The sequence below is a fragment of the Cibotium barometz genome, chromosome 57, assembly GCF_041138505.1.
Source record: "Cibotium barometz isolate CiBa-2024 chromosome 57, ASM4113850v1, whole genome shotgun sequence".
Taxonomy (NCBI): Eukaryota; Viridiplantae; Streptophyta; class Polypodiopsida; order Cyatheales; family Cibotiaceae; genus Cibotium; species Cibotium barometz.
This window is the reverse complement of record NC_141102.1, coordinates 21,950,342-21,977,825: the sequence shown is the minus strand read 5'-3', so window position 1 is coordinate 21,977,825 and position 27,484 is coordinate 21,950,342. Positions and strand designations below refer to the sequence as shown.

Sequence of the window (27,484 nt, the reverse complement as noted above, 5' to 3'; positions counted from 1 at the left end):
ATGTCGTGAAGCTCCATGTGAGCATGACTAGGGTCAACTTCCATGGATATACTCCTGGTGACTAAAATGGCCGGCTCCTCTTACAAAAGAGGGAGCGTCCCACATCTATTCTACCACCTACAAAGCCACCAACTAGCTATTTGAGAGCTAAGGATGATTAAGGTTGATAGATTTGGACCAACAGCCCATGGGCAAAGTGAGTGCATGTGTGAACAAGGAACATGGAGAACAATGTGATAAATTCTAGAGATTGATATACTGCCTACCTCAACCAAGGATTTGCTGAGTTCCAAAGCTTTGCAAAACTGTGCAGAGTGAGAGATCTCATACAAAACAGGTTTGGTACAGTAGAGGTGCTGCCATAAATCAATTGCTAGAAGAGAGGTACAAGAGAGGGTTCCAAGCGAGAGGAAATGCAGCTGAAAAGAGTCCTTTCCCAGGCTCCGCCCCGAGCTCGAGACCACAAACACTATCAACTTGCCTAGAAGGGCTTTGCTTTGTATAGGAGGCAGGCCTACTAAACTTTCTTTGGTAAGGAGGCAAGTCAAAGTAGGGAGACATGTTTGTAGCACTCCACTTGCCATCAACAAGAGCTTTTCATTGGTTTTTTTTGCTTGCATTAAAATTCACACACTAATAATTAAGTTTAAAAAAGGGTATGAATACAATAATCTTTTTTTTCTGACCGACAAGAGGGGTTTTGTGCTTATCCATTTACTCGATGATAAAGACAATTATAGTGATTTTTTTCCCCTTTTTGGCAATAACAGAATATGATTTGACATTATCCAATCACCCAGTTACTTGTTGCCACTGGCAGCAAGTGCCATCTCGGCCAACAACGTATCGATCTTGTTATGACTACACAAAGGTCTAGAGTTCGATCCGCTCCTTGGCTAATAGAGATGTGAGGTGTAGCCAATCACCCAATTACTTGTTGCCACTGGCAACAAGTGCCATCTCGGCCACAATGTATCGCTCATGTTACGACTACATGACATTAGAAAGTACTCAGCTTTTTATCTCCCTATAGGGCCCTAGACGATGCCGCCAAGGAAGCAACATGTGGGGTTTTGAACCCAAGACCTCCTAATCCTAGACAAACATCTCTACCACTTGCGCTATCACCTCATTGGCAAAACACTCCGTTTTTACACGAATGCTACCAACTAATCACACAGTCTAAAACATCCTACACTAAAAAGCCCACCAAGCGACAGGATAAGAGAAATTGTAAGCAAAAACTAATGTTTCCTCAAACCACAAATGAGAGAGAGAGAGAGAGAGAGAGAGGCTACTGCCTGCGGCATGGAATGCATGGAGAATTTATTTCCATGTTAATGGAAAATGGGTTCTACCTCCTAACATCAAGGATTTGCAAACGTTGATAGGTGGCAGCTATGGCACAATGATTATCGTTGCTATCTGCAATTTCCAAATGTCCTTTGCATGGTGCTTGGAAGTAATTTAGGCCATTATATACCTAGATGAATCCAAGAACATGCACCGATTCACCTTTTAGGAACGTGCATGTTATATACTCATGGTAGTCAACCCACAAGACTATATAACTATCAACTACATTATGCATAGTATGGACTAGATACTCATGGTAATTTAGGCCATTAGACTGAAATGAATTTAATTGGTCATGTTATTCATACTTTTAAGTTACTCTTTTGGCGCTCACGGAAAATATTTAAATAACAAGAACATCTATGTATCCTCTTGGATGCTTTTCCAAAGCTACACTAATCAACACTCAATAGCCTTGCAAGTAATAAAACACAACAAAACAAAGCTGCTTCTGATGCTAGTTACCTGCAAGCCTAGCATCTAGTCAATGCAACCATGATGACAACACACTTGCCTCCTTGCTTTACAGTCCAACAAGACACGCTACATCAAGACAGGCATGCTTTAGGGAGTAAAACCTTCAACAAAACTTGCCTCTTGAAATTCAAATGAAGTGTTCTATGTACTCAGAGACTTCAAAAAACTTTGCAGCAGAAGCATTGCATGCCATGCCCATGCATTTCAATAATTCCACCCCATTTCCACTCTACCTCAACTGCATCCAGTTTTTCTACAGCATTAAGAAAAACTAACTGCTCTCTTGAAATGCCATGGACTGCATCAATGCTGCTGGATTCACATGCTGCGATTGAGCTGTTGGAACAACAGCCTCCTTGGTGGGACAGTGAAAAGCCTCCTTAGCACCCTCTGAAAGTAATGATCCGTGTCTATCTCTCAGCCCTAGAGTTGACCATATGGAGCTGCATGCAGCTTCATCAGGGTCTTTTATCCTTAATGTTTTTGGAACCCAAAGGCGCCTTTCAGTGGTAGCATCAGGTTCACTCTGTGTCAATGCTGCTTTTGTGGCATCAGCAGCAGTGGCAGCCAAACCCCATTGCACTCCCCATGAAAGGGGTTGATCTGCTGGTGGACCCCATGTTGCCACATGGACCATAGGCCAGGCGACACCTGTCACAGGGCTTTCTAGAGTCCTATTATAAGTATTTGGTGAGACTAAAGCTAGTGTACTAGGATCACATTGAGAAAAACTGGATCTGGCTGATGCACCAACACTGGTAAGTGTGTTGCAAGGCATGTTGAGGGCATACCGCCGAGGTTCACTGTGACTGATTGAAGAGGCTGTCTTGTCCCACTCAGCACTCTGTCCACCTTTACTCACTTTACAATCCATTGCGTGAGGTTTTATGTCTGCAGCATGCGCTTCCTGCTCAACAGCTTGTGTGGTGATAGACAAGGTGCACACTGATTCATTGGAGGGCACCCCCTCACAAGATGTTGATGATGCATGGTGCTGCCCGCCACAATCATCCATATGCAAGTTGGAGTTGCTAGTGGCTGTCTGTTCCACATGGACAGAAAGATGAGTATGTTCTCCAACATTGTGCTGCTGATTACAGAGAGGTGTTGCGGCATTCGGGGTAGAAGTCACATACTTGTAGAATGAGCTCTCTTGACCACTTGATGATGGGCTGTCCAAGGCTGCAACAGAGCATACTTCCAAGGGAAGCAAATGGGGTTTAAAACTCCTACGTGCCAATTCACTATTTGTGCTTCCAAGGTCCATTTTGGAACTCAAAACCTTCATATGTGCAGAATCACCTGAATCACACTGCACTACTGCCGTGTCTAGCACAGTTGATTTTGGCTCGGGAGGTGTACGCTTGCGTTTGCGGCGACCAGCACCAACTGCAACGTTCCTTAGCGTCCCCCCTGCAGTCCAATACCTTTGACAGTTCTTGCAAAAATGGCGAGGCTGATTCACATTGTAGTTATTGTAGTAGCAGAACTTGGTGTCCAAGCTATGACAACGAGGACATGGAAGGGGCTTGTCAGGCTTCTTGGGCACCTTACCATGTGTAGCATGACCATGAGCATTTGCTCTTGAGATGACATTCTGGGGGTTTGGGCTATTGGTTTCCAATATTGCGCTTGTTACAGCAAGGCCAAGATCTCCAGTATTGCCATCATTGCTACCTGAGGAGCTTCCTAACTCATCTAGTATGGTCCCTTTCTGTGCTCTGACATCCTGCAAAGAGAATGCACATAAAAACCCCAGAATAGTAAAGGAATGTGGAGAACATATTTACCAAAGCCCACAAAAATTTCCACCATTTGAAAATATTGGGGAAAAGAAAAGATTCTACTTCGAAAAGACTCGGAAGAATTCTCCCATTGCTTTATTTTGTTTAATCCATAGGTGCAGAGATGTAGCTTTGCAGACTGAACTAATGCGAGCGCTTGCTTCCAAGATACGAAGAAACCCTATACACAATAATCAAGCATACAAGATTGCCCCCCCCCCCCCCCCCCCCCCCCCCCCCCCCCCCCACACACACACACACACACACACACACACCGCCCACGAAACCCCACTCCTCAGAATAGAAAAACGACAATAAGCAAGAAATAATGATAATTCACTTGACCAACCGTGTGTGTGTGTGTGTGTGTGTGAGAGAGAGAGAGAGAGAGAGAGAGAGAGAGAGAGTACCAGCTCGTAAGGGAGACCATAAGCTCCAATGGAGGCGTTCTCTGCTGTGGACGTTCTTGTGCTACCCATGTAGCCCAAACAAGCTCTTCAGTATCCTATCTTGTCTGGCATGAATCTTGGAAAGCAAACAAAAAAAGGGAAAAGAATCTACATAGCTGGCTCTGTTGTGATGAATTGCTGTGGGTGTGTGTGTGTGTGTGTGTGTGAGAGAGAGAGAGAGAGAGAGAGAGAGAGATGAGGAAAGAGCAGAAGAGCGTATCTCAAAGACTCAAAGCATAAATTGAGAAGAAATTCAAGACCTGCCCTTTTTTTTTGGCCCCATACCCACTTCACGTGATGTCAAATCGCCCACTCCAATTAGACCCCCCTCAGCATATTTTTCATGTGGAGCCCATGCAACACACACATCTTCATAGTGGATTCTCATAACGGGAGGTTCACAAGAGGGCGTGTTCACAAGCCCAAATAGTGGCAAACCTTAGGCAACGACCTTTTGCCTTCTAGGCTATAGCTGGCTAAATCCCAACGGTAGCGCCCATGCCTCGCAGTGGATTCAAATCTACCCTAGTGGCATGTAATTTAAGTACCCTCTCTCGTAAATACCCAAAAAAAAAAATCGAGGTCGTCTTTTGGACACTCGTCTCTCCTTATGACTCCAAATGGAAAATTGACACTCGTCTCTCCTTATGACTCCAAATGGAAAAGCCAATTTTCCATTTGGAGTCATAAGGAGAGACGAGTGTCCAAAAGACGACCTGGGCTTTTTTTTTCAAAATTTTGGCGACTACTAGAAGGAAGCAACATATTAGAAGGAGGATCCCTCATATCCTCGACAAAATTTTGGTGACTACTAGAAGGAAGCAACATACTCCGTGAGGATCCCTCATATCCTCTACAAAGTGAGGGCAAGGTAACAATCGGGTCTAGCTGGGGATCAAACCTAGTACATCCAGGTTACAAGCCACCCCCTTTAACCACTAGAACAAGCGCCCGATGCTAGACTTAATAGATTTTCAACAACCAATGCTTTAAGTTTTTATACAATCATGAACTAGGTAAAAGTAACTAGTTACTAAGTAACCAATGGCAAACTCAGTTGTTCATGTGAACACTCTCAAACTTGGCCCCCCTTAAACTTGTCAATTGATCAAATCCCTAGTCCTTGGAGTTAAAATCTTTCATGGAGGATGGCCTAGAGAGCCAAAACATGGAAGATGGATGGCAAGCATGTGAGCTAAAGGTCAATGATAGTGAGAAGACATGGGCAATGTGAGCTAAAGGTCAATGATAGTGAGACAACATGGGCAATGCGTTTAGGCCCTTAAAATATAACACAATACATTTATATATTGTAGGCATAAGCTTTCGTGTAATAACCTCTCTCTCTCTCTCTCTCTCTCTCTCTCTCTCTCTCTCTCTCTCTCTATATATATATATATATATATATATATATATATATTTATGACATTGATTATGCATGGAGACTAATATTCTTTACAAGCGATTCTACACCTGAAATACTACTAGAAGTGTTTTTGAATTTCCCCTTTAAAGTATATGAGAGCACCTTTTTGGAAAATTTTGTTTTGCCTCATATCTCAAAGCCGCATTGATTGAGATAAGGCTGAGTTAGCAAAACACCATCACTCGATTGAACATCGTGTTAACACAGTGAAGCCCATTCACATTGACATGTCCAATCCATCAACATTTCACGTCATGAAAGGAATTTGACACAAAATGATTCCGACCTCCCTAACTGTGGTGAAAAGTGATTGTAAGACGCATTGAGAGGGGGTGTGAAAAGCCCCTCTCCTAAGCAAACTAACACCTTATACACTGCTAGTGCTGAATCCCAAGGGGTTTGAGACATCAGCTCCTGTAACGCTACTAGCACAATGAAAAAACTATGTTTTAAGCTATCTTTTAGAAGCACATCATTACATTTCAAGGTTGAATCATGCTTTCAATAGTCAAAAAATAGCTTGTCTCTTATTGTGTCCCTATATTCCGACAGTCTAGATTTTTCCTATATTCTAGCAATCCAGATTTTACACAAGCATGGGACTCCAAAAATTAAGCTTGACGTGCAATTTGATAAAATTGAAAATACTATCACTGCATGGGACAGGTCTCAAACTTGCAACCTCTAGGTCCATATACCTTTCCATTTGGGGCAGGTCCACTGGGTACATGGGAATCATATTAATCCTTCAACACTTATGAATTGGGAGAGGACCACGCCTCCCCCCCTTTGGAAGCCATTCCTTTTAAGTCCCCATGAGTTACCATCTCAACTTCTTTTGAGTAGATGGTTGTGATCTAGCCTAAATTTAGGTACCTTTTTCTTAGAGGGAATCTCACCCATGATGCATCATTATGAACTTATATAAAAGTATGTGCAGACATATTATTTCAAGATGCATATAATATATGTTATTCCAAGACGCATACAATATAGGCCTTTGAAAGGAGCCTCTTTTCCCTCATTTTTTCCTTTTCTCTCTCACTTCTCATGCACTACTCATGCATGCACTCATGTATGCAACTCTCTTTTGGATAAGACATCTATTTTTGACTCCTTCTAGGCTTATCTTTGACATTTACAAGACCAAAGAAAAATTTCAAACACACTCATAGACCAAACATATATGCCTCCCCTTGTCTACACTAGGATTCAAGATACACCATATTTTAAGCACCCCTCTCTTCCTAGACTCTCTATTCCACATGTCATGCATTATTATGATGGACTAATCCCGGGCCACTAGTTACTTACACATAGTAACCTTGACCTACTCATAGACTTATAAGACTTTGAATATCATAGGTAGGGGGACAAATCTCATCCTATTATTCCAAGGGTGTACATAGCAATGACCTTTATTTATTTATGCAATAGCCAATATTTTGTGTAATCCTTGATTCCCTACCTCTCAGTGGTCTTTAATGTATTCAAACATTGGTAACAAACATGGCTCCCCTCTTGGCAATATAGGCTTACCCTCAGTATCCTTTTTCCATAGCTCAATGCCACCTTCTTTTGGCAGCCACTCAATTGATTTTGGGTGGATCTTGTATTGCATGATTGACACATTATCTTGCATGAAGAACCGAAACTATAGTGGCTTTGAGTGTCCTATTAAGGCATCCTAGCCATCACATAAGTATCCATCAATGAAGGTCTTGAAGTCTGGAACTTGTGTAATCAAGAATGGTGTTTGAGCTGAAATTTGACATTGCTTGAAAATATACATCAAGTGTGGAAATGTGAATGTTTGGCTTGTCCTTGACCTTTCAGAGAATCTGCTAAACATTACATCAATATCCTTGTGTGTATGACCCACCATTAGAAAACCCAATTGTATCGTTTTGAAAGCTCCTCTAGCAACCAACAAAGAAAGGTACGCAAACAAGTAACGATTCTTGTTCTTAGATGCACAATTATCCAATTGCAACATTAGGTTCTTCGGTAGCCTTTTGAAATCATCGTGTTGTGTGTTGTTTTGTATTTCCTCAGTTGTAGATGCAAGATCTCGGTCAACAAATATATAAGAGGGTTTCCCAGAGCTTGAGGTATTATGGTTATCAAGAGCCACTCGTGAGTTCAAGGCGTTAAATAATGTGCTACTCGATCTTGGCATTCCATCATAAGCAAGGTCCCCATAGTCATGTCTGTCACATCTCTCCAAGTTCCTTAAACACAAGGCAAGAGAACCAATTATGAAATTTGGATCTGATGGCCATAAGCCAATAGAAAAGTGCCCATAATGCCCTTGACCATGTCCATGAGTTATCATGCCTATTAATGATATCGGTAGCTGCATGGATTTATCTATTTCCTTTGAGCGCACCTTCAATCTAGGGATTGTTGTTTTCTTCTGGTCCATCTTATTGTGTATAATGCATAAGTATTTTTGAGGATTCAACTGAGAGCTCAAACGCCATGCATAATATAAATTTCCACAAAACTGAGCTGTTGTAACATGTGAAGTTGTCAGCAATGCATTAGCTTGTTTCTTTCCTCTTGGCACTTTATAGCTCCTTATTGTTGTTTTCTTTTCGTCCATCTTATCGTGTATAATGCATAAGTATTTTTGAGGATTCAACTGAGAGCTCAAACGCCATGCATAATATAAATTTCTACAAAACTGAGCTGTTGTAACATGTGAAGTTGTCAGCAATGCATTAGCTTGTTTCTTTCCTCTTTTGAGTAGATGGTTGTGATCTAGCCTAAATTTAGGTACCTTTTTCTTAAAGGGAATCTCACCCATGATGCATCATTATGAACTTATATAAAAGTATGTGGAGACATATTATTTCAAGATGCATATAATATATGTTATTCCAAGATGCATACAATATAGGCCTTTGAAAGGAGCCTCTTTTCCCACATTTTTTCCTTTTCTCTCTCACTTCTCATGCACTACTCATGCATGCACTCATGTATGCAACTCTATTTTGGATAAGACATTTATTTTTGACTCCTTCTAGGCTTATCTTTGACATTTACAAGACCAAAGAAAAATTTCAAACACACTCATAGACCAAACATATATGCCTCCCCTTGTCTACACTAGGATTCAAGATACACCATATTTTAAGCACCCCTCTCTTCCTAGACTCTCTATTCCACATGTCATGCATTTATTATGATGGACTAATCCTGGGCCACTAGTTACTTACACATAGTAACCTTGACCTACTCATAGACTTATAAGACTTTGAATATCATAGGTAGGGGGACAAATCTCATCCTATTATTCCAAGGGTGTACATAGCAATGACCTTTATTTATTTATGCAATAGCAATGACTTATATCAATGTAATTGAAGACTATATAAGAATACTTAAAACAATAGTCCATATCCTGCTTAAAATGACTTATTAGTGTTTATAGTATCCATGCGGGTATGAAAGAGTGTTCATTCTTTCTCTTGGTCCTAAAATCTTTGACCTAATGGCCAATCTTACCATAGCGGAGAGTAAACAATATTACTACTTATAAAAATTTGATTATAAACTAATGGCATCTGCCCACCTGTGTACTCCGGGTAAGGAGCTTTGATGCCGATCTAGATAGAATTTGCACAGAGGATGTCTTACTTATAAGATTTCTTAAATACAATAAACTCGATGATTATGATGTTCCATAAATCCTCCCATATATAGTACCCCATATGGTAGGTCAGTCATCTGACCCTACCCACGACTACATGTATTCAGCAGGATATATGCGCTATGAAGTATGAAGTATGAACTTCCCACAACCCGGCTTTTGATTGAATCGAAAACTTTCCCTCATTAGTGCAAATTTGATTTTCCTCTGCCAGGTATGAAACCCATGGCTCTCAATCTTTTCAACTAGCAATGACATGCTCATAATGATTTTGAGTCTTAATTGTCAACTTTTTGAGTTGGGAATTATTTTTTTCTCATGAACAAAAAGTCAATGTTTGAAAAGCTTGGAAATTGACAAATTAAAGCTAGATAATGTAGTATATGGAAAAACAAATGTGAAAAATCCCAAAACTTATTTTTACATGTGACCCACCTCTTGAAAAAGGTAATGTGTAAAAGAGCTTTTGTGTAGGAGGGATGGGAAAAATAGCAAATGGATAAGGTAGCGGGACCTTTCTCTCCCCCATAAGTGGGTTTAATTCTACCCCTGTCCCCCTCACTCCAAAAAAAGATGAAAAGAAAAGAGTTTGTTCCTCAAGAAAAAAAAAATCACTTTCTCTCGCATCTTAGCTACATCGAGGGTTTCTATCTTTACAACACCTTGAGGAATAATTTATGTGACACGATAGGGACCTTGGCCTCTGAACTTGAGTTTTCATTTGGTATTCTTATCATTGTACATGAGTACCATGTCTCCTACCTTTATGCATTTGTCCTTTTAGTTGGTCACACCATTGCTTTGTGCTGTAGTTTTTCAACCACCAATCTGTAAGAGGATCACAATCTTTGCTCTCTTAGCTTCTCTAAGGTAACTAACCTCTCTATCAAGGGGTTTCCTTTGAGATTCTATCATGCTGCAATTCGAAGGCTTGGAGCCAAGTGTTCTATTGATATGATTGTGTCAACCCCGAATGCAAGCTGGAAAGGGGTGCTATTGATAGCAACCACCTTGTAAGCAGTGCAATAGGCCCATAGAGCAGAGTGCAACTTAAGCTTTCAATTGCTTCTAAATGCCTCTACTATCTTGGTGAGAATGGTGCACACCATCTTATTTGTGCTCTCGGCTTGGACCTTATAGGCGGTGCAATAGGCCCATATAGCAAAGTGCAACTTAAGCTCCCAATCTCTTTTGGATGCATCTACCATCTTGGTGAGAATGGTGCACAACATCTAATTTGTGCTCTCAACTTAGACCTTATGGGCAGTAAGGTGTCATCTAATTTGTGCTCTCATCTAATTTGTGCTCTCAACTTAGACCTTATGGGTAGTAAGGTGTCAACTTTATGTCGCCGCTATGTAATTCTTTCAACAAGAACTCCACCACTTCTTTCCTAAAATATAAAATGCATAACTATTTCTAGTGGACAACAATCGAAACGAGTGATCACACTTTTATAAAGGAACTTGGTGGTAGATCGCGTGTTAGCTTTCTGTGTAGCTTTGACCTTAATCCCACTTATTTAGTGAAGTAGTTAGTGGTGACTGATAAATCACGCTAGGTTCCCTTGTGGTGGCTGCTTTGGGCTAATGGGACCCATGAAGTTTAAACCACATTTTTCAAATGATTGCTTCAAAATTACGGGGGTTAAGAGCATGCAATCCTTGTCTTGAACCCCATGGTTGTTTTAAAATTATGGAGGTTATGTTGGATCAATTGTCACTTGGTTAAGAAGCCATCCAAGAAGTTGCAAGCCTTAGCTCCAACAACTCCAACACCTGCTGGTCAGTGTATGGTAGGGGATAATAATCATGAACTATGGTAGCATTAAGCTTTTTGAGGTTAACACACACTCTAAGCTTTCCATTCTTATTGGAAACGAACTGTATCGATGATAACCACTGGGTGTGCTCAATCTCCAACACAAATCTCACATCAATGAGCTTATCTATGTTAAATATTAATAGTGACTAGGTGGTTGTATAAACTAGCACTATATTTAGGCTTTAAAAAAAAAGCGGTTCTAATGTGTGCAGACAACAGCTAGTGTGTGACAATCGGTCGTATGTAAGCAATGATGTGTTGGCATCATGTTTGACATGTGGCATATGTTTCTTAAGCGTGTGGTTATCTTCTTTAGAGCCGCTTACCACCGGTTTAGAGCTGGTCGCCGCCTTGCTCCACCATCACAGAGCTGCTTACCGACGGTTTAGAGCTGGTCGCCGCCTTGCTGCGCCACCGTACTGGGCGGAGCTAGTGGGACTAGAACGTGTAGCTTGCACCACTACCACAGGCGGCCCAGCTCACGTTCGGATCTGTCAATGGCGCTTTTGCTCAGATCGGCTCTATGAACGGTATCCTACCTCTCCTGTCCAGCTCCTTGGTCCCTCTACACATCACGGGGGCTTGGCCTTAATGGGCATCATAAAGAGCTAAGACCCTTAATGGGCATCATAAAGAGCTCTCTTAGCAGTACGATTATACCATAGTGGTCTTCCTTGATCAATCCCTTCCTCACTTAAGTATACACACCTTGTTTTTGGTATAGTTTAGTGATCGTACCTTTAATTCTCTCACGGTGCCTTGTGTACCTCTCACCTTCAGGAGCTCACATCAAGGGGCCCAGGAGCTCACAACAAGGGGGTATTTCCTATTCTTAGTACCCTCTCTAGGTTTGGGAAATCTCGTATTATGAGGATGCTGTAAGGAAATACCACTAATCTTTTCGAGTTTGGTGGGTTCATGATAACTAAAGATCGGCTTGATGGTCCCAACTACTCATTATAGGAGTTTCACGATGAAGAGGATGCCACAACTGCTCGTATTATGAGGATGTCACAACCCACTGATCTTTCTAGGTTTAGTGGGTTCATTATGACAACTAAAGATCAGCTTGCTACTCATTATCGAGTTTCATTGGTGAACAATCGTCTGCTAATAGCCAGGGGGCTATGGGAGATTGTCACGAGGCAAGAGCCTTGCCCTATAGTACCAAAGTTCCCTCTCTAGGTTTGGGAAATCTCGTATTATGAGGATGTCACAAACCACTGATCTTTCTAGGTTTAGTGGGTTCATGACAACTGAAGATCAGCTTGCTACTCATTATGGAGTTTCATGGTGAACAATCGTCTGCTAGCTAGGGGGCTATGGGAGATTGTCATGGGGCAAGAGCCTTGTCCTCCTGTAGTACCAACTCCTAGCACCTCCCCTAGCATCAAGGGTGACTCAAATTGTGGCATAAGTGGTGTCACACCGCTACTTGAACCCACTAAAGATCAAAGATGCTGGGATTTCATGATGCTCAAGCAATGGCCATGATTGGTCTCTTAGTCAAGAAGCGATCCATTGTTCCTCATATCTGATCATGTAGCTCTACAAGGGCTACCTAGGTGGTGGTCCTCAAGGCCATGTTGTAGTCCTATAATGAGGCATGAGTCATGTACTGACAACTTAACCATGAACAAGGGTGATTCCATCATAGATCACCTTACCAAGGTAAGATAACAACTGTTGAATATAGATGAGGTACTTGATAATGGGAAATTGGTCACCACCATTCTTAACTCCTTACCTGGGTCCTATGAGAGTTTCCATACTTCTCTGGATCTCTCTATAAGAGGGGGAGGCAATCATATATCCTTTGAGGAGAAATAATAGATCCAGGGGTGATGCAAGCAAAGGAGACCAGGGCTACTTCTATAGGGTCAAAGGCAAAATGGACTCGTCACAAGGTGACACCTAAGAAGAAGAAAAGAAAGTGTCATTGCTACCAATAATCTAAGGTACTACATCAAAGAGTGTCTTGCAAAGCTGACATCTGATGGAAGACTCTGCAAACTTTGCTATTTCTACCTCCAATGACAAGAAGTAGCACAACCAAAAGAAAAAGCAAGCCTAGTCAAGGATGACTATGCTCTTTAGCCACATTTTCACTATGGGGAGAATGTTAAATATAATAGTGTTGTGAGAATAAACAAGTGCTAGGTGGTTGTGTAAACTAGCACTGTATTCAGGCTATATTCAAGCTTTAAAATAAAGTGGTTCCAATGTGTGTGAACAACCGTTAGTGTGTGTAAGTTCTTTGTGTGGGAACAATATCTTAAAAGGGTTTTATGTAAGCAATGATGTGTGGCACAACGACACCTATTAGGGACACTTGGCATCATGTTTGACCTCATGTGGCATATGTGGTGGTGGGCAGTCTATGCTACACCTTTGTAAAGGGACGGTTCACCTATAAAAGAACCATTATTATAATGATGTGTGGCACAACGACACCTATTAGGGACACTTGGCATCATGTTTGACCTCATGTGGCATTTGTGGTGGTGGGTAGCCTATGCTACACCTTTGTAAGGGGAGTTCACATATAAAAGAACCATTATTATGTACCTACCCTTAATCCCCTATCAAACATTTATTAATAAGCATGTGGTTATCTCCTAAGTGATGGGGGGTCACTATCTCTCTCTATAGCCAACTTCTCTCTGTGTACACGAGGACCTACAATCTAGCTCTATGTCTCTCTATAGCCAACTTCTCTCTATGTACATGAGGACCTACAATCTAGCTCTTCTTTAACCATTTTTTCATTGAGATTCATGTGGTAGGCTCTTTGTTTTGATGGTTTTACACCTTCAGTGAGAGGGATGGCGTGTTTCACTACTTCCCTTCCTATTATTATACTTCTAGGCAAAAACATCATGAAATTCTTTAAGCAAGGCCACCATTTCTCCTTCTTGCTCAGGGGGGTTAAGGCCTTTGACAAGAATACTAGCTTAGTTTCGTCACTCGAGCTAGCGAGATTCACTTCTTTGACCTCAATGAGGCCATCATAAGAGGCATGAGGCTATCTGCACCCAGGCTTCTTACTATTCTATCCCTAATGTTATAGGAAAGTACTCGGGAACTTGCCTCAGATTTTCCTCTTGAGGCTCAACAAACTCTTTGAGTTTAGCTTAGTTTCGTCACTCAGGCTAGCGAGATTCACTTCTTTGACCTCAATGAGGCCATCATAAGAGGCATGAGGCTATCTGCACCCAGGCTTCTTACTATTCTATCCCTAATGTTATAGGAAAGTACTCGGGAACTTGCCTCAGATTTTCCTCTTGAGGCTCAACAAGCTCTTTGAGTTTAGCTTCCTTGTCTACCTTGGCCTTGATCTTGTTGAGCTTGCATTAGTGGCTTGACAAAGCTTGGTGTACTCAAAGCTTATGGGCTCCTTGTCACCTTTTATGGCAATTGCTATCTTGGCATGAAGGGTGATCTTATTTAGGTCAATTTCCCATTGTTTGGAGACGACTTATGTGAATCAATGGCCTCAACATAGCAAAGCTAGTGAAGCTCCCACATCTCAATGGGAAGAACATACTTCTTAGGGGTCCTATGTGATTTTCTCCTCCTTGTTGGCCGCAGGTAGGTGACCATGGGTAATGTGGAAGTGACTTCTTCCACAGAGGAGTCATTATTAGATGTAGCTACCCCTGGCTCAAAGTAGATGTTAGTTCCCAAAAGGGATGTTGCAGTAAGCATGAATAGGAGGTTATCTTCATCTCGTCTAGTCTTTCAAACCTTGTTCCAAGCTTCTGTGGAAGAGTGTCCATGGTTTCCAAGGCATGAATCTAACATCAAGCTCTAAACGAGGCTGTTAAATCACTCCGTAGGTTAACATGGTTTAACTCGTTCGACCCCTTATAAGGTGTTTTGCCATCTTACCCCCACTAGAATGGTGCTTTAATATATATGACAATGCTGGAACATATAAAGTGACCCTACCTTGAGATTAATGTCAAATAGGGAGAGTCTAAGAAGTAGTAATAGAGGTCGGACCATTTTCAAAATTTCCCGGTCCTAGTGTGAAAATTAGCCACTTGTATATAAGTAATTTTTGAAACTAAGCACAATCATTCCCTTGTAATAGAATACTTATGAGTTCCTCTTGCTATACTTGTATGCTATTGGATTCATGCATGCTAGATGGATGCTTGCTTGAGTAGGTTTATAGAAGTCATTCTTGCATTAGCTTTTCTTGTTCTTTCCCTACCTTTTGTGAGAGAGAACCACTACGAAGGACAATCTCTATTTACCTCCATCTAGGCAAAGAGAGCTCTTTCTTCATCCCATTGGCAAAGGAGAATTTTGATGTGATTCTGATGTGACAATGGAAGGCATGATGGACCCACATTGAGACGTTATAATTGCATCTCTAAGGTAAGACCCAATGACATGTGATTCAAAAGTAATCTCTTGACTTAAACATATTTAGTGCTGCCAATGCAGACTAGCCTAGAGCTTACCTCTCTTCATCCATCCATTCCAAGCTATTATGATTACCCAATATGGCATAGCATTGGCTAGGAGGCTACACTCCAAAAAACATATGGTTTTAAAATCTTGGATGTGTTTAGGTATGTTGTTTTTTATTTTGATTTATAGTTTATTGCATTAGGGCATTCTAGTTTCATATCTTGGAAGAGGAAAACCCTAGTGTCTTGGTGAGTTTTGTATGATTTTTGAGCCCACAGGCTTAGATTTCATTACATTGAGCCAAGGAATAGCTTAGCAATTACGATTAGGAGTGGAATCCACTCTAGCATTAAGCTTCATTAAGTGTGGATTAGAGTGAGATAGTTAATTTTTACTCATGCATTTCATAAAATTTTATACATTGTTTAGATTAGTAGCCTAGAAGTATGCAAAACCAATAAAAAATCATTTTAAAACACTTAATTACTTATATAGCTATTACTATAACTAAGATTAGGATCATTAATCACCTCTTATTAAGTCAAATTTTTTTAAAAGACTCTAAAAATAAGACCAAGCTGGGAGATGTGTGCCCACAGTCCCACAAAAAAATACGTGAGTAAAACACATGAGTCAACACACTTAAGCCTAGAGACATGAGCCATGAGGCCGTAAGTTTGGATACATAAGCCAAAAGCTACAGTAGGCCCTAAAAAGGTTAGTTAACCTAAAAATAATATGGGAGGAGAGAAAGCTTGAACCCTTACATCGCACACACATGCTCACACAACAATGGATAAGATGCACACAAAGATGAAAGGCTGAAATCGTTGCTCACAAAATAGGTCTACAAAAACCAACATAAGTACTATTTACAAGTAGTCCATAATGTAAACACACTAACTAGGTGAGCTAGCAAGATAAGTATGCCATAACTCGGTTGACTATAGGGGATGAGGTGTTGGTCTACATGGCTATCGATGGCTATCGGGGATGAGGTTGACCAGTATTAGCTAGATTTTTTAGGGGACACTCCGCTACTTGATGAGGTCCATTACAATGAAAACACTGTATGGGTCCCCTTCTCATAGTTGAGTTTATGTCTTTTCCCTTCCATTGTATCGTGGTTTCAAACACTAGTATTGGTGTGCTATTATGTAGGACATAATACTTTGGTATGATCTCAGTTGGTTCCTCGTAACAGTCATTATTTACTTCTACTTCGTGCATAGCTTCCCCATCTTCAAAGGGTTCTTCAATCAACACCCGGTTGATCTTGGCCTATGGTGGCTATGGTGGTAGGATAGGTGGCAGTAAAGGCATCATATCCTATATCGTAAAAATTCCTCTCGGTAAATAGGATGCATTTGGCTATCCCGTAGCCACATTGGGTTGCATTGGTGGTGCTTGTAAAGCCAATGACACTTTGGGTGTGCTAGCAATTATGCTAAGGGTTGGATCCTCGGGTATCTGTACATGGCAGTATTGTGGTTCCCTAGTCTTTGGCAATGAGCACAATAGAGTAACGCCTTGGTTTGAGGTGAGGACATTCATTGCTTATATGATTTTGTCTATAGATTGAGCACCAAATTAACTCTCTCAGTGTGGGTAGAGATGGGCATTCCCTGATGCTTCCCTCCCATCCCTTGTTTTTAGCTTCTCCAAGATGGCATTACTGAGTTCTTCAACTGTCATGTTGCCAACTTGCTTGTGGCTATATTTAGATCTATGTGGGGATCCACTATTGGCCTTCGAGGAGCTATTCCCCCCTACCTAGACCTTGTCCTCTGCCTGCATAGGTCCTTCTATCCAATCCGGGTCTACGGCTGGGTCCGGGCAATTCCTCATCACCTGGCTCATCATTGGCCACCTTAGCCCACCTTTGTTGAATTAAGAGTTCCATTCTTTGCAAGATTGTGGGATTATCGATCATTTTATGTATCTCCTCAACACCATATTAGGGAATTTGGGAAAATCCACATACTTTGGGAATCTGAAATATAGAGCCTCCTAGTAATTTTGGTAATTTCATTAAATTTGAGATTTATTCCTTCCAATGTGTCAAGAAGACTCTTACACAAGCATGAATTGAGTTATCGTTCAACGGGTCTATAATGTTTGTTACTTATAAACACTAATCATTGTAACATACATAGCATTATTGATTGTTGACTAAAATCAATTTACAAGTGGCGTTTATAAAGACCATTTAAGTCAGTTGTTGTAACATACATAGCATTGCTGATCGTTGATCTAAATTATTTTTTAGGTGGTGTTTATAAACACCATTTAAGTAGATTGCACTTGAACAATTCCACAACTGTTTAAAAAAATGTGTAAAGAATATACAAAATATAAAAAAAGAAACATTAGTATGGTGCCAAAATATTAAAAAGAAAAAGCATGACTATGTTCTCAATATTTACATGACAAAATAAGCTATGGAACCATAAATGCATCCTCATTCATTCTCCACATCGCAACCATGTAAGCTCTGAAGTGCCTTTGAGAAAATGTTTGGTGGTATTTTGATCCTTTGTGGAATCTTTTGTCTCTCTCTAACCCATGCAAACACTATTGAGTTAACATCTTCCCAACGAACATGATCTTTCCTATTGCACATCCAGAACTTATTCCAACAATCGGCATAAACCTCAACATCACTTGCATTTCTTCGTTTACTAACTGGTGCCCAATAATGTATCAAAACTTTCTTGTAGCTCTCAGATGACCTGTTCACATCAATGTTACTTTGTGCTATGCCTAGCCAAATTGGGTAGATTGGATCTGCTGGCCAAATAAGTACAAAATCTCCCTTCCTAACATCAACCATTGGTTGAAATTCTTCCTTAGGCCTTTTACTAATTGGACCACAGTAGTGATCATCCAATTCTTCCATTCCCAATAAGTCATCATCAAGATTCTCCTCTAAATTCTCTTTGTCTGTCCTTTGTGTTCTTGGCTAGAAATCTGCATATGAACCTTGTTCTACATTAGGCTTCTAAAGCTCTCGCATCATGGTTTTCCAATACTTGATCATAGGTTTGATGTACAATGTGAAAGCCGCTTTGGTCCTTGGTCATCTGACCATCTTTGCCAATATTTTGTGTAATCCTTGATTCCCTTGTGAGTGGTCTTTAATGTATTCAAACATTGGTAACAAACATGGCTCCTCTCTTGGCAATATAGGCTTACCTTGATTCCCTTGGCTACCTGTGAGTGGTCTTTAATGTATTCAAACATTGGTAACAAACATGGCTCCCCTCTTGGCAATATAGGCTTACCCTCAGTATCCTTTTTCCATAGCTCAATGCCACCTTCTTTTGGCAGCCACTCAATTGATTTTGGGTGGACCTTGTATTGCGTGATTGGCACATTATCTTGCATGAAGAACCAAAACTGTAGTGGCTTTGAGTGTCCTATTAAGGCATCCTGGCCATCACGTAAGTATCCATCAATGAAGGTCTTGAAGTCTGGAACTTGTGTAATCAAGAATGGTGTTGGAGCTGAAATTTGACATTGCTTGAAAATATACATCAAGTGTTGAAATGTGAATGTTTGGCTTGTCCTCGACCTTTCAGAGAATCTGCTAAACATTGCATCAATATCCTTGTGTGTATGACCCACCATTAGAAAACCCAATTGTATCATTTTGAAAGCTCCTCTAGCAACCAACAAAGAAAGGTATGCAAACAAGTAATGATTCTTGTTCTCAGATGCACAATTATCCAATTGCAACATTAGGTTCTTCGGTAGCCTTTTGAAATCACCGTATTGTGTGTTGTTTTGTATTTCCTCAGTTGTAGATGCAAGATCTGGGTCAACAAATATATAAGAGGGTTTCCCCAGAGCTTGAGGTATTATGGTGATCAAGAGGCAGGTGTTAAATAATGTGCTACTCGATCTTGGCATTCCATCATAAGCAAGGTCCCCATAGTCATGTCTGTCACATCTCTCCAAGTTCCTTAAACACAAGGCAAGAGAACCAATTGTGAAATTCGGATCTGATGGCCATAAGCCAATAGAAAAGTGCCCATAATGCCCTTGACCATGTCCATGAGTTATCATGCCTATTAATGATATCGGTAGCTGCATGGATCTGTTTCCTTTGAGCGCACCTTCAATCTAGGGATTGTTGTTTTCTTTTGGTCCATCTTATCGTGTATAATGCATAAGTATTTTTGAGGATTCAATTGAGAGCTCAAACGCCATGCATAATATAAATTTCTACGAAACTGAGCTGTTGTAACATGTGAAGTTTTCAGCAATGCATTAGCTTGTTTCTTTCCTCTTGGCACTTTATAGCTCCTAATTGTTCTTTGATTCCACTGCACATAGCACATTTTGAATGGCAAGGCTCACATGCATAAACTCTGTATTCTAAATCCTATTAAAAGTAGACATGGACATCTCTTTTTGTTTTAAATGTTTCAATGTTAGATTCACCTCATTTAAAATGTCAACTTGTTTATACACATCTGGAATAACCAATTGGGTCTCTCTTGCTCCATCAGCTAAAGTCCTGCTTTTGTGGGGCATGCGCTCAGAGTTATTTTGCAGAAAATCTCAAATTATTACTCTACCCAACTCTATATGATCCCATCCCTTTCTGACTATATCCTTGTTGCCATGCATAGCTCTTTGCATACCATTCTCGAATTGCCCCCTATATCAATAGAACGATGTCCTTGGAATACCATGCATCTCATACCATGCATCTCATACCATGCTCTAGAGGATATTTCCTCACCATTCATTGCAAACCTATATTGCCTTGTTCCTATAGCATCAGTACGACATGCCATGTTGAGAGAGTCATACACATAGTTAGTTCTAGCTTGCAAGCATTGTCCCTAATAATGTTGACATAAATTCAAGACCATTCCACGATCTAGTTGATAACATTTCTTTTCACAACAATCTATGGTGGACAATAGGGATACTATGTCTAATGATATCCTTGTAGAGGAACCTGCTATTGTCGACACCTCCTTACCCTTCCTTTTTACCATAAAATATCTTCTCTTTTTGATAGGCAAGGAAACAAGGCTCCCATTAAACCCATTGTTGGCTATATGCTCTGCTTGCATTTTGTCATCCAATAATGGTGATCCATCTTCGAAGGTAAGTCTTTTGATAGGCCATCTCACAAGGTTAACACTTTCCATTGTAGGCAATGTTGAGGAGCTAGTTTCACATGCCTGCTCAATAACCACACCCACATCTTCTTCTCCAAGCACTTCAAAGTTCATTGCTTCATATGGAAAGACCAAAAGAATGACTCCACTATCAATGCAATTAGTTTTGTCCTCAGACCATAGATGACATGACGGGTATATACCTTATTCGATATATGAGCTTTTTAAATCACAAAGGAAAAATCACACATAATAAATTTATAATAAAGAAACTAATACCACGAAGCCTTATGGTTACAAACCATTATATGTTATACAACAAACCAATTGGGCTCCAATAAGAACATTCAATTATAAATTAATTTTATGGATTTTGTTATGTGCCCATTTTGTATTAAATCATCATTCATTTAAAAAATCATATTATAATTACACAAATAAATCTCTAATCTAATAATAAGATTCTTATAAAATCATTAATTATTACTTGGTGATGTAATATAAAATATATTGATGGTTATATTATAAACATTTTAATACACTAAAAGCTAAGAAAGTAACATTCAAAAAGAATCTTTTTCTTATAAAGTTAAATAAAAAATTTATAATATAATTACTCTATTAAATGTTGCCATTCATACTATAAAAAGAGTAAAAAGATGTTACATACCATCAATCTATGATTGCTTAGCTTTCTCAATACTTAAACTTAAAAGTAATATTATAAAAACTCAAAATATTACGATCACATTAATGACAAAAGTTCAAGAAAATAATGACAAATCCATAATCATAAAGTTTTATAAAACTATAAAAATCACCATATTTTTGTAATTTCTAGAGTTAATTTTTAAAAAAAGTTTAGAAATTACTAAAATACATATGATTTATGATATACACTCTACTTCTTAAAAACACGAAATATCAACTCTAAATGAAGGGAACCCAGTGCATCTATCACAACTATGTTAGACAAATAAGTGTCAAAGAAAGTGGTATGTTAGAGTTTTCAATGGAAGGAGCTTCTATATAACGAGCCCACCTTTTGCCCAATGCATATGCCAGGACACCTGCAATATATATACGCAATTTGCATCTAGTAGACACATCAATAGGCATCAATATCTCATGCACTTGCATTCGATTAAGCCCCATCGTCGACAATTGTCAAGGTACGAAAGAAGACCATGGCAGGCGCAAGCCTCTGGCCATGGTATGACCCATTGCATGGACCTTCTTTAAATTAGCAATCAACAAGATCCTTCCACTAGCCTCTTCTTCAGCCCACCACCCATTGATCCATATTGTCTCTATCCCCAGTGCTCGCTATCTAACACCAAATCCCTTAAGCCACAAAGGTCACCAAACTCCATCCCCCGGCATTTCATTCGTTTTCGTATCTCGCATCTCATGGTATACACAAACGCATGCACTTGCAACTAACCTCATCATCCCCAACCCTCCAGGTACATCTCGGGATGGGGGGACCATGGCAGGCGTAAGCATGGCCCATGGTACAACCCATCGCTTGGAGAACCCTCAACCTTGTAGGTACCTCCAAAGAGCTTCAATGCATGTAATTTTTACTTCCTCTGCTTCAACTCCATTTTAACACCAATAAAACCTCTTGATGGTTGATGTATTCAGCTACAAATAGCCTAATCTCTAGGCATCATGCTATGAGATTGAGATTTAATATCATGTCGCGCAGCGCCAAGAAGATCTCGACCACCATCTACCCATGCAAATCATTCCATGTAGAGGATTTCTTCTACCAAATACCTAATTTTGGAGGGTCGCAATGATTTTCATAACAGAATGATGAAGAACTTACACATTGCCTATACCTTTTATGCCACCTCAATAATAAGATGCCTTACCACCACGGCTACCGAAAGCTTCTCACCAATAATATGCCCCGAATCAAATCTTGAACCATACCACTTAATCGTGCATGCCAACTTCATAGCGTATCCTAGACCTTTATACCCTAGCAGCAACTTCACCACCTACTTGGGTGTGACAGGAGGGTGCAGTCACTATTAGGAAGGGGGTATGTTAACCACTCCATAGATTAATATGGTTTCACATTTGTCCAACATTTCATAAGGTGCTTTGTCGTCTTATCCACTCAAACAAACACTTATCTTTTCTCAGACATCTCTGGAACATATAAAGAAGCCTTACCTTCTACTTCATGTCAATAAGGAACTTCGTGTACATACTTTACCTTGTGCTTAATGCTAATAAGGACTTTGTGTACATATTTGCTTAAGGCTAGTAACAGAGATCAAACCATTTTTAAGTTTGGCCGGCCTAGTGTGAAAACTAGTCACTTTTATATATGTCACTTTTGACAATAAGCAATACATAATCATTCCTTTGCAATAGAATACTTATGAGTTCAACTTGCTCTCTAAACATGCAACCCATGGGCCACAATGCATCTCCACGAGGGCACCCTAGGCAATCATCATCGTGCTCTCCATGCACGTACAATGGCATCTACATGGCAACCCTGCAACCCAATAAGATCCTATCCTAAGGTGTTAATAGTCCTACCTAGGGTGTTGTGTATGAATTACAAACCCATTCATGTATAATAAATAGCGAAAAAATGAATATAGGTGTTGATTGTACCTCTTTACCTAGCTTTGGGGGTTGGAGTAGAGCCTAAGTGTAAAGTAGATATGATGTACACCTTCCTAGAAGTAAATAAATTTCTCTATAGCATCCCAAGGTGCTGCAGTACTCCCCAAGATCTTGTAGATGTGCAAATGACATACTCTAAGTGCAAAGTACTGATTATATTACATAGAAAATGACCATAGCGCCCCCAAACCTATTCCCACGGCACTTAAGTAAGACGATCTAGCTATCCATGTGGTGTCGGTTTCTTATAGCCCTCGATGTTGCAAGGCAACCACTTCAAGCACGAAAATCAGTCTCTCCATGTTGATAGGCATAAGAGTTGACATACAAACCCTTCCTGACAAGAGTGATATACACTCCCTTCCACACGAGATGAAAACATTCCCTTGGGTCTTTCTTGTGACCAACCATCTTTGGGGGTCTTGACACATGCTGGCTGTTTTCTGTCAACTGTGCACTTTTTGGGACACTTTTAGCAATTAGCCTTATTGAGCCTGATGCTGCTCTAATATCAATGTGATATGCAAAAGATTTGGGAGTCTTATTTTAGTCCTATCTTTTCTCTTGGCCTCGCAGGAAGCAAGATGTTCATTAGTATGTACAATTTTTCCAACTCTATCAAAAGTCAAAGTTAGACACCAAGAATGCTGCCGGTAAGCATAACCCATTGCAAGTTCAAAGTTTTCATGGGAGGACATTTCTATGGACTTTGTGGTTGGATTGCCGAAGAGCCGTAGGTTCCTAAATGATTGTGTTCTTATAGTTGTTGATTGGTTGAGCAAGCAAACCCACCTTATTCCTTGCAAGTCAGATGCATATGCTTAAGAGGTGGCCAAGCTTTTGCATAGACTTCCAAAGAGGATCAGGATCCAAACTTCATTGGAGATTTTTGGAGGGCCTTGTTCTATGGTTTGGGGATGAGGTTACAATTCAGTACCACCTTTCATCTCCAAACACATGGCTAGACCGAGAGCATCGACAAGACTATGATCACTCCCTTCCACATGAGTGACGTGATCTCCATTCCAAGCAAGTCCGCCACAAGTCCGCCAATAAAAGAGGACTTCAAGAAGTTCTAATATCGAACCTTGGCCAATTCCCCTAATTACAAACGTATTATTTAATTACTTCGAAAGAACCCCTCCCAAAAAAAAGGCAAAGCCTCATTTTACCCATCTATGTGCTTGAGGACCTCGATTTTAAAATTACGATATACCAACACACATAAGCTTAAAATAGAGAAATTTAAAAATTTCTCTATTTTCTAAAAACATAACATAAAATTTTTAATTTAACAATATGTAGATTTCAAAACTTCCTAAAGTAAAAAAACCTAAATTTTCAAACTTTCTAAAATTAAAAAACCTAGATTTTAAGAAAATAACTATGTTTTTCTTTCATGGCCAACAATTACAACTTTGGATGACAGAGAGCGCTTATCACCACAGAGAGTCCTTACATTAAGATCTTCATCTCTTGTCTGAGGGTTTTCTCGTGCTTGGTCATCTACAAATGGCAAAATCGGTTCCCAATTACCTTCACAGCCCCTTATGCTGGTACACGCTCCTCCTGAGGGTGTTTGCTTGCAAATATATCTGTCTTCTCATGAAGGTGCTACATCACATGTGATTTTGTGACAATAGAAAAGATCATATCAACATAGAAGCTCAGACTAATGGGGATCTGCTCAGTAGAGCAAGGGTTTTGACTGCTATAGAGGCCAAGTAATACCTAGGGTTCTTCTTGTGAAGACAATGCAATGAGTTTCCTTTAAAGGTCATGGTCTGATGTAATTGAGATTAGCATTGGACTCCCACAACCCCACACTTCCTCTTGCTATCTCATCTCTCTCTCATGGTCTGATGCAATGAGTTTCCTTTAAAGGTCATGGTCTGATGTAATTGAGATTAGCATTGGACTCCCACAACCCCACACTTCCTCTTGCTATCTCATCTCTCTCTCATAAGACCCACTCTCACTCCTCACACATACTCAAGCTTCACACCACCCTAGTGTGAGATTTCAGCCCTAAGCGTGTTCCTTGACTTGAGAGAATCAAGAGAATCGTATGCAAGCTTAATGACAAGAGCTCCCATGAAAGCTAAAGCACTCACAAGTACCATGGAACAAGAGAGAACAAGCCACAGGAAGAGCAATGCACCCACCAAGGAAAAGAGGGCAAGAGAGCTATCAAAGTTAAAATGAGCATGCACAATTTTTTTGAGCATGGAGATTTTTACTTATATACAACTTAAGTTATGGGCATTCATACTTGTCTGTTGCCTATAACTCACTTATTAACTAGTCTAGTCTCTAACTCCTTATTCCCTAAGCTCCTAATTCAACAAATAAGGCCTAGGCACATCCTTCAACATACCCTAGAGCCATTATGGGCATCTATTGGTACATATATGTGTTTCCATGAAGCTCCAAGCCAAAAACAACTTTTCATCATGCACTATCATTGGGTCTTGAAAACCTATCTTTGGTCAATGTAGAACATTGATCCACCTCTACTTATCATATTTGACCTTAGTATTGACGCCCTACACCATGTGGACCTGTCTTGGGCACTCATCCCAAAGTTAGAGGTTGCCTGCGTGCTTAATCTCTTTGCAAAGGCCTTGTCACTTGCACACACTACTCCCTATAGCCGCTCCATGCAACATCCTTGGCATTGCTAGTGGTTTCTTCCTTTTTTTAACCTTTGACTTGTATAGAATCCCATTGACCGAGTGAACAAGGGTCCTCTATTTGAGTAGGTTTGCCAATAGGTTTATATAGTAACTTTGTTTTGTCAATTATCTAAACAAGTCACAATGATTGTTTATCCAAGTTCTATGTGTGTAGATCATGATGGAGAATGCAAAGAATACTAAATAAGAAATTAAGCCCACTAGGCACTAAACCAAACAATAGCACTCATGCCTTCCAAAGTAGAGGCACTAGGTTTGAATCTACCAATAGGGCATCTTATTTTAGTCCAGACTTGCATCCAAAAAAAAAAAAGAAAAAGAAAAGAGAGATTTGAAATGCATATTTTGTCTTCATGGCAGTATGTATAATTCAAAATTCAACATGGAGATAAAGTACCATCGACAACACAAATCTTGCCTCCAAATATCAAGTCTCTAATTATAGACAAATTGGCACATAGATGAGCTTATTTTAGGGTAAAAAAGTATTGATGGCTCATAAATTCTTGTTCCATACTTGCAAAAAGTCAAACCAATGATATGATATACTTCACTTTTGTATAAAATGCCATCTTACAAACAAAGTAATAGCCACTACTAAAGACTTGCAAGTTTCCCATTTACCAACAATATGTTAAAACCTATGGAAAAACATTTTAATGAACTTTTTTTAATCATGTAATGGGGTAAAATTTTTTTGTATAAGACTTAAGCTCTTTAGCATGACTATCGTACCAAATCCTTTGGATTTAGATAAGGTGTATCATATTGTAGAGAAAAAAGTACATGTATTAGAACACACTTTGAATATAAAAAGAATAGGCATGCCATAGGTTGGTGGTAACATCTATTATCCTTGGAAACTTGTTGAAAACATGTTTTCTTCTCTTTGTTACTTTCTCTACTTCACTTGTTATTTACTTTGTTTACTTTCTCCACCACACTTGTTATTTATATACTCAACACTATTGCAAGTATTATATTGTATCAAGGAGAAACATTTGGCATCTTCGAATATTTATATTTTTAAAGAGACCCTTAAGAACTTTTCAAAATGACCAAAAATATTTTTTATGTTTTATTTTTAAAAAACTAATGAGAACATAAGCAGTGACCAAAATTCGAGGATATGAGTGCCCACACAAAAATCCAAAGATGTATACTTTTACGATTCTAGCAATAATCAATTGACCTTTTTTGGATGTGATGTTTTTGGCATAAAAACTTGGAAACACGATTCATGTTGTTTTCTAGGTATGAAAGAATACAACAATTTGGGAAACTTGTAAGGGCAATGAAGGTGTAAGTTAAATAACATGTATGGTGAAGAAATCATTAGATGGGATAATAGACTCTTGAAAGGTGGCATCCACAAGCAATATAAATGGATGTGTATCCACGGAAGTAGCACACACTTGTATGTGGTGGGATGTTACATTCCATACCATGATTCAAACTAATATCACCTTTTGTGACTCTTTGCATAGGTGTTGTAAGATTTAACAACTATGGATATGTAATGATGAGACGAGCACAACAATGTTCTTGGGGCAAATATACCATGTTACATTCCATACCATGATTCAAACTAATATCACCTTTTGT

General features: G+C 39.7%; 1 protein-coding gene across 2 annotated transcripts; it reads right to left on the bottom strand.

The window, feature by feature from the left end:
* Window positions 1-1,639: 1,639 nt before the first annotated feature.
* Window positions 1,640-4,285, bottom strand: LOC147606552 (uncharacterized). Of its 2 annotated transcripts, none has more exons than XM_086792093.1 (2): window positions 4,028-4,252; window positions 1,640-3,562 (listed from the first exon to the last, which is right to left on the bottom strand). In XM_086792093.1, exons 1-2 carry the CDS (start codon window positions 4,094-4,096, stop codon window positions 2,105-2,107), a joined length of 1,527 nt encoding a protein of 508 aa, XP_086648219.1. In that variant the 5' UTR covers window positions 4,097-4,252; the 3' UTR covers window positions 1,640-2,104. The 2 variants fall into 2 exon arrangements, 1 of the variants encoding a protein (XP_086648219.1); XR_015264984.1 differs by lacking the exon at window positions 1,640-3,562 and adding an exon at window positions 3,576-3,777 and having other exon boundaries at window positions 4,028-4,285.
* Window positions 4,286-27,484: the final 23,199 nt, after the last annotated feature.

Coding starts and splice junctions, on each gene's coding strand:
- LOC147606552 (XM_086792093.1), bottom strand. CDS start 4,096: ATGGGTAGCACAAGAACGTCCACAGCAGAGAACGCCTCCATTGGAGCT. Junction 3,563..4,027: donor ATGGTCTCCCTTACGAGCTG/GTACTCTCTCTC, acceptor TTCTCTTTGCAG/GATGTCAGAGCACAGAAAGG.